General features: G+C 38.9%; 1 protein-coding gene across 2 annotated transcripts in view; it reads left to right on the forward strand.

Moving 5' to 3' along the window:
• fmn2b (formin 2b) overlaps positions 1-14409 on the forward strand; it is an 82523-nt gene that overhangs the window by 65335 nt on the left and 2779 nt on the right. For both annotated transcript variants that reach the window (XM_052102702.1, XM_052102701.1), the window contains 4 exons: positions 4161-4253; positions 5645-5696; positions 5789-5938; positions 14284-14365. In XM_052102702.1, the coding sequence (XP_051958662.1) occupies positions 4161-4253; positions 5645-5696; positions 5789-5938; positions 14284-14365 (377 nt within the window). The remainder of the gene's footprint in view (positions 1-4160; positions 4254-5644; positions 5697-5788; positions 5939-14283; positions 14366-14409) is intronic.

The raw sequence follows: 14409 nt of genomic DNA on the forward strand, positions 1-14409 counted from the left end.
TACACACACATGCATACACACACATGCATATGCATTTACATACATACACACACATGCATACACACACATGCATATACATTTACATACATACACACACATGCATATACATTTACATACACACACATACATACACACATGCATATACATTTACATGCATACACACATACATACACACACATGCATATACATTTACATACGTACACACACATGCATATACATTTACATACACACACATACATACACACACATGCATATACATTTACATACATACACACACATGCATATACATTTACATACACACACATGCATATACATTTACATACACACACACACACATGCATATACATTTACATACATACACACACAAACACACACACATACATACATACACACACATGCATATGCATTTACATACATACACACACATGCATACACACACATGCATATACATTTACATACACACACATACATACACACACATGCATATACATTTACATACACACACACACACATGCATATACATTTACATACATACACACACATACACACACATACATACACACACATACACACACACATACATACATACACACACATGCATACATACACACACATGCATACACACACATGCATATACATTTACATACATACACACACATGCATATACATTTACATACATACACACATGCATATACATTTACATACATACACACATGCATATACATTTACATACACACACACATACATACACACACATGCATATACATTTACATACATACACACACATACATACACACACATGCATATACATTTACATACATACACACACATGCATATACATACACACACATGCATATACATTTACATAGATACACATACATACATACACACACGCATATACATTTACATACATACACACATACACACACATGCATATACATTTACATAGATACACATACATACATACACACACACATATACATTTACATACATACACACACATACATACACACACATGCATATACATTTACATACATACACACACATGCATATACATTTACATACATACACACACATGCATATACATACACACACATGCATATACATTTACATAGATACACATACATACATACACACACGCATATACATTTACATACATACACACACATACATACACACACATGCATATACATTTACATACATACACACACACATGCATATACATTTACATACATACACACACATACATACACACACATGCATATGCATTTACATACATACACACATACACACACATGCATATACATTTACATACATACATACACACAAACACACACACACATACATACATACACACACATGCATATACATTTACATACATACACATACACACAAACACACACACATACATACACACATACATATACATTTACATACATACACACTCATGCATATACATTTACATACATACATGCATACACACACGTAAATACACACACACATATACATTTACATACATACACGCATATATACACACACATATATACACACACATACATACACACACACACATATACATTTACATACACGCATATATACACACACATATATATACACACACATACATACACGCATATACATACACACACGTACATACACATACATACACACACACACACATACATTTACATACATACACGCATATACATACACACACATACATTTACATAGATACATATACATACACACACATACATACACACATACATTTACATACACACACATACATACACACACATATACATACACACACATACATTTACATACATACATATACATACACACACATACACACATATACATTTACATACATACACACACATACATACACACACATATACATACACACACATACATTTACATACATACATATACATACACACACATACACACACACACATACATTTACATACATACACGCATATACATACACACACATGCATATACATTTACATACATACACACACATACACACACATGCATATACATTTACATACATACACACACATACATACACATACACACATATACACACATACACACACATGCATATACATTTACATACATACACACACATACACACACATGCATATACATTTACATACATACACGCATATACATACACACACACACACATATACATTTACATACATACACACACATGCATATACATTTACATACATACACACATATACATACATACACACACATACACACACATGCATATACATTTACATACATACACACACATACATACACACACATGCATATACATTTACATACATACACACACACACATACACACACATGCATATACATTTACATACATACACGCATATACATACACACACACACACATATACATTTACATACATACACACACATGCATATACATTTACATACATACACACATATACATACACACACACACATACACACACATGCATATACATTTACATACATACACGCATATACATACACACACACACACATATACATTTACATACATACACGCACATACATACACATGCATATACATTTACATACATACACGTATATACATACACACACACACATACATTTACATACATACATATACATACACACACATATACATTTACATACATACATATACATACATACACACACACATACATTTACATACATACATATACATACACACACATATACATTTACATACATACATATACATACATACACACATATACATACACACACACACATACACACACATACACACACATGCATATACATTTACATACATAAACGCATATACATACACACACACACATATACATTTACATACATACACGCATATACATACACACACACACATATACATTTACATACATACACGTATATACATACACACACACACATACATTTACATACATACATATACATACACACACATATACATTTACATACATACATATACATACATACACACATATACATACACACACACATACACACACATACACACACATGCATATACATTTACATACATACACGCATATACATACACACACACACACATATACATTTACATACATACACGCATATACATACACACACACACATATACATACATACACGTATATACATACACACACACACATACATTTACATACATACATATACATACACACACATATACATTTACATACATACATATACATACATACACACATATACATACACACACACACATACACACACATACACACACATGCATATACATTTACATACATAAACGCATATACATACACACACACACATATACATTTACATACATACACGCATATACATACACACACACACATACATTTACATACATACATATACATACACACACATATACATTTACATACATACATATACATACATACACACATATACATACACACACACACATACACACATACACACACATGCATATACATTTACATACATACACGCATATACATACACACACACACATATACATTTACATACATACACGCATATACATACACACACACACATATACATACATACACGTATATACATGCACACACACACATACATTTACATACATACATATACATACACACACATATACATTTACATACATACATATACATACATACACACACACATACATATACACACATACACACACACATACACACACACATTTATATACATATACATACATACACACAGATATACACACATACATACATTAATATATATGTGTGTGTGTGTGTGTGTGTGTGTATAAGCATTTTCATCACAATTGTTATAGTTTAATACTGAAGGTCTGGGACAAGACTACAACAGTCATATCTGAACATAAAACACATTTTACAAGTGGGATAAATTAATGAAGGTCTAGTGAAAACTTCCATATAACAAAAGGAAAAAAGTTTAAATCCGTTGGTTTTAGTGTAAACACATTAAACACACGGGACAATAAAGTGCCCAAAGTTGAAGTTAAACCTATAGATAATGTAAATATTGCACATACACATCTGTTTAAACGTGCACACTGATGATCTAGCGTTGAAACGACACACTTGATCTTTATTTCCCAGTGTGCACTGCAGAGGTGGGGAAGGTTTGCTCCGTCACGACAGAAGAACATCTGCAGCCCTTTAAAGACGAGATGGAGAAGTTTGTAAGTGAAGGTGAGTTTCACTCGTCAGACATCCAGTACGTGTTGATTCAGAGAGTCACAATGCATGTGTGTGTAGTTCTAGTGTTGTGTGTTTGTGTCGGGATCGTTGAAGGTCAACGGGTGTCGATTAAACTCCGGAATTCCTCAAATTTCTCCCGTCAGTGGCAAAGAATTCCTGCATCTCTCTGGAGAATCCAGTTATTTCGGGGGGTGAAAATTACAGTCCTGAATGTCATTAGCATGCGCTGGGGTTTTTTGCAGCGTAGCAGGTTTTGCTAATGCGTCGTGACCCCCAGCACTGCAAGCATGACACTTCGCAGAGCACCCCACACACACACACACACTCAAATGTCTCGGGAAATCGTAATTCATGCTCAAAGAATTAAAGCTCAATAATATATTTTATGCATACAGTGCAACTGACTCTAAACACACACACACGCTCACACACGCATGCACACACACACGTGCTCACGCTCGCGCACACACTCACACACACGCACGCACACACACGTGCTCACACACGCTCAAGGTCACACATGCACGGGCGCACGTTCAAGCACACACGCTCGCTCACACACACACACGCACGCCCGCACAAGCACACACGCACGCACACGTTCAAGCACATACACGCTCGCACACACATGCTCGCACACACACGCTCACGTTCAAGCACACACACACACACGCTCGCGCACACGCTCACGCTCACACACACATCATCCTGTCTCACACAGACAGACAGTTCTCTTGACAGACAGACGGGTTGTGGGTGATTCAGGGTCCATAATGGTGTTGAACCCTTAACCTCCACTGACCTTAATTTGTCCAAGCGCACCTGGAGCGGTGACCCCTGCTGACCTTTATGCTTCTGAGGAAGCCTCTCTCTCACTCTTACTCACGCGCTCTCTCTCTCTCTCTCACTCACACTCTCTCTCTCTCTCTCTCTCTCTCTGTCTCACACTCACTCTCTCTGTCTCTCTCACTCTCTCTCTCACTCACACTCTCTCTCTCTCTGTCTCTCTCACACTCTCTCTCTCTCTCTCTCACTCTCTCTCTCTCTCTCTCTCTCTCTCACTCTCTCTCTCTCTCTCGCTCTCTCTCTCTCTGACACTTTTAGCTTTTTTGTGTGTTGGAACTTTCAGACATGCTGTAATACTGACGAATATGCCGGTTTGTTTTTAAAAATGTGTGATGGTGCGTTCACATGCAATGCGAAGTGAGCGTTTCACATGGCACGATTACATATAAAGTCAATGCAAAGATACGGATTGACTTGGATCCCAACACATCACGCATCCTTCAGAATATCTTCGTTTGAGTGAACTAGGTGAACTATTCATTTAAGACTCTTAACTGGCCTTAGCTTATGACGTTTATTTCTGTCTATTTTTACAGCGAAAACGGAGCTGGAAACTGAAGAGACGCAACTGAGCGAGACTCACAAAATGTAAAGAGATTTCATTTCTCTAATCATCCTTCATGTTATGCACCGGCTGTATCCTGTCAGCATTTCACGAGCTGTTCATTTCCTCTCAACAGGTTCTTGGAGCTGTGTGTGTACTTCTCCGTGAAGGCCAAGAGTGGAGAAAAAGAGGTCTCGCCAAACACGTTCTTCTCCGTCTGGCACGAGTTCTCCACCGATTTCAAAGACACTTGGAAGAAGGAGAACAAGGTTATTTTGCAGGAGAGGTATGTGTGTGTGTTTCTCAGAATAGTTTCATGTGAAGGGGGCAAGGGGCCGTTCGCCGTCCGTGTGAACTCCGGGCTAGTGCGTGGTTTAATGTGCCGTTACCACAAACACCTGAGCTCGGCATTCACAGGTGCATCAAGGGATGCTTACATTCTCCTGAAATATGTTTCCCGCCTGGCAAACGATCTGTCTTAGAGGCGTGCTGAATATACGGCGCTTCCACCGGGGTCAAATGTGCTACACCTCACGTCTGAGTGATGGAGCAACGCTTTGTTCTGACACGGAAAATTGGAGCGGACGTCATTCCTCGAATTAGCGTCTCCTCCACGCGAATGAATCTTCCAGCGTAACCTGCCATCCGTCTGTGTGTAATCTCCCATGTTCAGATCAAAGCTGCAAAGTTTACATGCCCGTGACGTTTTTATGACCCTGCGGAGCCGAACACGTTCACGACGGCTGTGAAGTGTCTCGATCCATTTTCGGAGAGCTTTCAAGAGCTTATGAGAAGTGTTTGTCTCATATTATAATTATATAATCATAATCATTATAATTATATACATACACTTTATAATAAGTTATAACTTCTCATAAATAATTATAACTACAGTTATAACACATAAGACTTCCCCTATTCATAGTTCTATTTTAGATTGTGTTATAAAGGCATTATAATGCATTTATAATGTCTCATAATACACTTTATAACATGTTATAACTTCTCATAAATAATTATAACTACAGTTATAACACATTATAAGACTTCCTCTATTCATAGTTGTAATTTAGTGTATAATGTGTTATAAAGGCATTATAATGCATTTATAATGTCTCATAATACACTTTATAACACGTTTTAACTTCTCATAAATAATTATAACTACAGTTATAACACATAAGACTTCCCCTATTCATAGTTCTATTTTAGATTGTGTTATAAAGGCATTATAATGCATTTATAATGTCTCATAATACACTTTATAACATGTTATAACTTCTCATAAATAATTATAACTACAGTTATAACACATTATAAGACTTCCTCTATTCATAGTTATAATTTAGAGTATAATGTGTTATAAAGGCATTATAATGCATTTATAATGTCTCATAATACACTTTATAATAAGTTATAACATCTCATAAATAACATACAACTTGAAGCAAATGAACGCTTGAGCAAAAAACATTAATATTGTTCACTGCTCACTCACCGTGCGCTCTTTAAAGCACAACTCTGCCAGAACATGTGCCATGTGTTTGATATTAGATTATATCTGCCACATTAAGAATCACTCAAATTGAGAGCGCTTGTGAAATGAACCCCGACGGTTTATTTAACCTCAGTAATGAAAAGAATACCCCAGTGGTTCGATGAGGCGTCGGGATAACGGCGAAAGTCAACAAATACAAATTAGCCCCTTGCTGGATAGAACGGCGAGCTTTTGCCCCGTTTACATAATTCATGGGTAACCATGCCCAATTATATATTTACTTTTCTCCTCGTCGTGCCTCCTCGCTCCGCGTTTGAAACGTTGGGGCACGTGGGAACGGCATACGAAGGAAGATCTCTGCTTCCTAATTTGTTAGCAATTACAGCCAATTCCGATCCATCAAGCGTCTGTCCTCTGCCCTCGCTCAAACGCTGGACTGGCGAGGTTGGCACTGATCGTTCGTCTGCCAGCTTCTCTAACTGGCCTCAAAAAACAACAATCAATAAAAGAGAAATATGTTTAAAGTCTAAATATTCAACTTTTAAAAGTTATATAACAACATTTCAGGAAAACAACTGGTATCTCAAGTGTTTCCATGGCAACTAGGCAAACCTCCGGGTTCCCACGGTCATGGAAAACCTGGAAATATCAGGGAATTTAACATTTACATACACAGATAATTAAAATGCATTATAATATTAAGAAAAAACAATAACAATGGTAGATTTTCTGCCCATTACCCTGACTTATCCAGTTTACTGTGCATGTAAACACGTTCCCGTTCTTACCGACTTATGTGTGCGTGTAAACGTGCTCGTAAACATAAATTATAATATATGATTGCATAATTACTCAAATGTCCATAACTAGCTGCTTTAATGGCGTGTAGTTTAGCCAACCATGTTTACAAAAGGATAGTTTGATAAAAACAGTTTTGCATGATGTTAATGATGAGCACTCGCTCTATAATGAAGACTCCAGTCACATCAGTGACCTTACACAAGACCAGCACAACGTTTAAACATGACCGATGCACTTTCTGCTACTTTACGAGGAGCTCGGCAACAGAAACTGTAAGGTAGCGTCACCTGAACTTTATTAGATTCTCTTAAAGTGTCTGTTTGCAATAAAAGTCCTGATATTACACTATAAAGTCTGTTTAACACCACTGACACTTTCATTATCAGACAAACCTTGTAAAAGTTGGAGTAACTCGCTCCGTTCCAAACCTACCGAGCCGTCTCAAGCTGACATTGTGTTTTCTGCAGTGAAAAATATCAAAATATTCTCACAAGATCCATTTGAAGCAAAACGACACCGTACGATGTTCCTCATTGATGGCGTGTGAAACTATTCGCCAATAAAGTCCATTTAGTGGTTTTTCTTGTCAAACGAATTGTTTGGTGTCAAATATGAGTTTCGATATTTGTACTTGGAAATAAAAACACGTGTTACATGAGTTAGTTACTGCCATAGTTCATATAGTATTTTGAGTAATTAACGTTTAATGCTGTGAAACATTTAAGGATGTCCTGATGCTGAATGAATGAGGACGAGGATGATGCCGATTCAAAACATGTGTTTTGTGATGTTGAAATTATCCAGTTTACTGTCATTTTAATGAACAAATAAAAGCATCAGAAGACGAGGAATTGCAATCAAAAAGGAACATTTCATCTAATCATCATCATCATCATCATCATCACAGCTGCATCATGTCCCGCAGATTTCTCCAGTGACCTTTAACCCCCAACTGAACTTGATCATTATCTAAATTAATTTTAGCTTCATAATGTCATTTATATTTTCTGAAGCAGCAGTAAATGTGATCCGAGGTGAAGAGGGTTCGATTTAAAATATTTAAACGTTTTAAAATGTTCAAAAGCTCGTTTCTGAAAGTGAAATAGTTCTGATCATTTATAGTCTTGAGAAAAGTCTAGAACATTCTGAGACTCATTCAGTCGACTTTATTCATCTACAGGACGGGGTACGGCTCATTAAAGTGTGTGTAAAGAAAAGGCAGATATAGGTATTTTTTTATTTAATGCTTTTTTTTCGTTTGGTAATAAAGAAATTGAATGAAATGGTTTTTTTTTTTTTTTTAATTTGGTAATTTTTTTTAATTTCCTTTTCGTTTGGTAATTAATTATTTTTTATTTAATGCTTTTTTTTTTCATTTGGTAATAAAAAAAATCATTTATTGTTTTTTATTTTTTTATTATTTGGCAATTTCTTTTTAATTTAAAGCTTTTTTTTTCATTTGGTAATTTTTTTTTTTATTTACTGCTTTTTTCGTTTGGTAATTAATTCAAAAGTAAAACTAAACAATAATTTAATAGAATTATTAACACCCCATGTGACTCTACCCTCACTGGGAACTGAGCCAATTTGGTTGCCCCTGGTTTAGGAGACCTGACTGGAGTCACTCAGCACACCCTGGATTCCAGCTCGTGACTCCAGGGGTGGTAGTCAGCGTCAATACTCGCGGAGATACCCAGACCCCTTTCTATCACTCATTTTAATAGAAGTGGTGAATAATCTCTGTTTTTGGTTACTAAATAACATCAAAGACCATCTAGCAGAGATGGGCCACTTCTGTTAAAATGAATGGGAGAAATTAGAATGCCAAACCGTCAATGGATGTAGAAAGGAAGTCCTGACTTACAGTTGAAAGAACCAATCACCTTTTAGATACAGACATCACCTGTCAATCAACTTAAGAACGTGCATTCACATCAGCTATATAAACTGGGAAAATTGAATGTTTTAGCATAATCTGAAGTAAAGAATCACAATTAATGTTTCCAGTGCTGATTTGAAATATGTTCTTTGATCATAATCTTGACCCATCCTTTTTGAGATTTCGTTTTTTCTCCATTCAAGTAGACAGGAGCTGATCTTGTAGGCTGCTTGACTACATAGAAATAGCTTCCCGAGAGCGTTCCAAAGATAGACGCCAGTGGAAAGACTTGCTAGAAAGACTTTGACAAAATACATCTATCTATCTTTCTGAAGGTTTTATCTATCAATCTGTCTTTGTTAAACTTTCATGTAAAGTCTTGAAAAAGTTTACCTAGCTAGTTTATTCTGAAACAGCTTTGTATTCCCTTACAAAAAGTTTAACATTCCCTTGCAATACGTTGCGTATTTCCATGCAATTATTTTGGGTTCCCTCTCAATACAGTTATCCAAAATAAAGTGTTCCAAAAATAAAAAAACACTGATGCATTTCTCCAGTATTGTGTATTTATTTTTTATTTAAAACATCTTTATGCACAGAAATAATGTGTTTTGTATTGTGGGATAATTCCGTGAATGCCGTCTATTATTTTGAATAGTGTGTAAAAGCAACTTTAATAAATAAACGGATGGACACTGCGATTAAATTAATCACAAACAGTGTTCATTCATTTGTTCTCCTTGTACTTGTTGATGACCGGTGCATGATACGAGATATTTGTGTCCCGTTTGCAGATCGGCTCTATATGCCGTAAAGATCAATCCATAATCACGAACAATAAATCAGCTTTCAATACTGTCGTCGTGGTAACACAGCCTAACGATTGGGGAAAACTGTCATGTGACAACTTTTTAGTGTCGACAAAGTGTTTCCAAACCAGTTTTTCGTGACATTTGATGTATCGACACAGTTTATGCGCTTGAGTTAAACGGAAAAATATTATGTTGACATTTGTGACATAATGTGTGTCTCCCGGGGGGGGATGCCCGTCGCGGAGTCCTCGACACTGCCGTACCCCCAGTGGAGTGCCGCTGCCTTCCACCGGGGGACGGAGTAGCCCGACCGCCCTGATGCGTGGAACAGCCGCCGTCCGCGAGGCGAGTGGGTACTGGACTCCCCGACCGCCTGGAGCGATGGAACCGCTGCCGGGGTCGAGAGGCCCGCCGTCCACAAGGGGAGGTGGGAAGCGACTCCCCGACCGCCTGGAGCGGTAGGACCGCTGCCAGGGGCGGAGGAGTGTCCCCACAAGTCGCCGGGAACGCGGAGGGGCGTTCTGTCCGCCGGGGGTCATAGGTCTGACCACATTCGTTCAGTTTATTATTAAAACTATTATTTATATTGCCAATCCGGTTCTCGCCGCCTCCTTGCCCATTAACCCGCTTTACGCCCCCCCCCTCCCGCTCAACAGCTTGCTATGTAAAGTCCCGCGCCGATTTCTCTTCCCAGTTCTGATAATGTATATAATCATTAGCCAGCAGCTTCTGAAACAGATCATGACCCAAAACCAAAGCAGCACCATATTAGGACCCGAAGATGGCAAAAGCTTGCTCTCATCCAGTCTGTCACCCTCTCCTCGGCCTTTTCCGACGGCAGCTGACGCATGCTAACACTCGCGCTGGCTAAGACACGCGGCTCTTGTTCCTGTAGTATCGAGGGATGTTTTTATAGTGTGCTGTTTAAAGTAGTGTGCTACTGATGTTCAGGGGGAATATCTCTCGGCCCATAATTCTCTCTCCTGTAAACATTTTGAAAAGGCTGGCGCGCACGGCGCTCTTAGCAGCCAGTTTGAGGCAGATACATCAGAGCAAATGACATGTTGTCTTTGTACTTCTGTTCTGTACTCCCCTCTGCAGACGCCTCGGCACTCCAAACACACAATCTGTCTTGTTTTATGAGCTTCAACTCTTCAAGGTCATGGTGACATCCTTTCTTCACATTTGACTTTTTCTTACTCGCCATCTGATAGTGACTAATTCAGCAGAATTCGGGATTGAATGTCTCATCGTATATTTGAATGTATTATTACCTTATCGTTTCAGTGTAAAAGAGAAGGTAACGATGTTATTGAAAGTCAAAGATGTGCTTTGTTCTTATAATCCTTAAACTCTATAAAGTCTCTTTATTTCGGTCGTCTCCCGAAATAAAGAGAATAAACATCTCAATGATTCAGTGACTCACTCATTGCATAAAACACTCGTTTGTCGCCACCTAGTGTCCGGTTGCTAGGGAGGGTAGAGTCACATGGGGTAACCAGATTGGCCCGGTTGCTAGGGAGGGTAGAGTCACATGGGGTAACCAGATTGGCCCGGTTGCTAGGGAGGGTAGAGTCACATGGGGTAACCAGATTGGGCCGGTTGCTAGGGAGGGTAGAGTCACATGGGGTAACCAGATTGGGCCGGTTGCTAGGGAGGGTAGAGTCACATGGGGTAACCAGATTGGGCCGGTTGCTAGGGAGGGTAGAGTCACATGGGGTAACCAGATTGGGCCGGTTGCTGGGGAGGGTAGAGTCACATGGGGTAACCAGATTGGCCCGGTTGCTAGGGAGGGTAGAGTCACATGGGGTAACCAAATTGGCCCGGTTGCTAGGGAGGGTAGAGTCACATGGGGTAACCAAATTGGCCCGGTTGCTAGAGAGGGTAGAGTCACATGGGGTAACCAAATTGGCCCGGTTGCTAGGGAGGGTAGAGTCACATGGGGTAACCAAATTGGCCCGGTTGCTAGGGAGGGTAGAGTCACATGGGGTAACCAAATTGGCCCGGTTGCTAGGGAGGGTAGAGTCACATGGGGTAACCAGATTGGGCCGGTTGCTAGAGAGGGTAGAGTCACATGGGGTAACCAAATTGGCCCGGTTGCTAGAGAGGGTAGAGTCACATGGGGTAACCAGATTGGGCCGGTTGCTAGGGAGGGTAGAGTCACATGGGGTAACCAAATTGGCCCGGTTGCTAGGGAGGGTAGAGTCACATGGGGTAACCTCCTCGTGGTCACTATAATGTGGTTCTCGCTCTCAGTGGGGCGTGTGGTGAGTTGTGCGTGGATGTCGCAGAGAATAGCGTGAAGCCTCACAACTGAGATTTGTCCTCCGTCACCCGGATTGATTTGATTTAATTGTGTAAATATTCGGCAAGTGGTGCGTGCTACAATGTGAATGTGTATGATATGTCCGCTCATACGCTAAATCATACACTGATCAGCCACAACATTAAAATGCTAGCATGGAAGATATAGACAGGCAAGATTTTTATATATATGTATTTATATATATCTTACTGTGACTGGCGCAAAAAAATACAGGCTTTATAAAATCCCAGATACAGTCAAACGCCCAATAATAACCACACAAATGAAGATTTGGTGCATAAAATGGGACTTTTAGCTATTGAAAGGTGGCTGTTATATTGTAGAACCATTGATTATTATTGTTGTTAAAACATGTAACAAACTAAATCAAAGGTATTACTGTTTAAAGGGGGTGTGACAAGGTCAAAGGTTCATGCACACACAGTCACACCTACAGTGTCACACACCTACAGTCACACATACACACAGTCACACCTACAGTGTCACACACACTCACACACATACAGTCACAAACATATACAGTCTCTCACACACACACACAAACACATACAATCACACACAAACACATACACATATAGTCACACACACACAGACAAACACACACAGTCACACACACAAACACACAGTCACACACACATATAGTAACAGTCACACACACACAGTCACACACACAAACACACATACAGTCACACACATATAGTCACAGTCACACACACAAACACATACAATCACACACACAAACACATACAGTCACACACACATAGTAACAGTCACACACACACAGTCACACACACACACACATACAGTCACACACACAAACACACATACAGTCACACACACAAACACACATAGTCACACACATATAGTCACAGTCACACACACAAACACATACAGTCACACACACAAACACACATACAGTCACACACATATAGTAACAGTCACACACACATACAGTCACACACACAAACACACATACAGTCACACACATAATAGTCAGTCACACACACAAACACATACAATCACACACATAGTCACAGTCACACACACATACAGTCACACACACAAACACAAATACAGTCATACACATATAGCCAGTCTCACAGACACACATATTCACACACACACATACAGTCACACACATACACACACACATACAGTCTCTCACACACACTCTACAGAAGACACATTTAAATGTGTATGAAATATTTCTAAAATGAAAATAGTCAGATGTTTCTTTTGCACCAGACACTATATATTATATATGTATATATATTTTCGCTGGGTTCCATTATTTCTGTACTGTGTGTTTTATCAGGTTGAAGGCAGCAGAGGAGTGTTTCAGACAGGTGAAGGAGAAAGCCACATACAGCGTCAAACCCAAACACGCTTCAGGAATCGTAAGTATATCTGCAGCAGCTGTTAAATCATTTTCACCTCTTAA

Source organism: Xyrauchen texanus, chromosome 33 (genome assembly GCF_025860055.1).
Source record: "Xyrauchen texanus isolate HMW12.3.18 chromosome 33, RBS_HiC_50CHRs, whole genome shotgun sequence".
Classification (NCBI taxonomy): Eukaryota; Metazoa; Chordata; class Actinopteri; order Cypriniformes; family Catostomidae; genus Xyrauchen; species Xyrauchen texanus.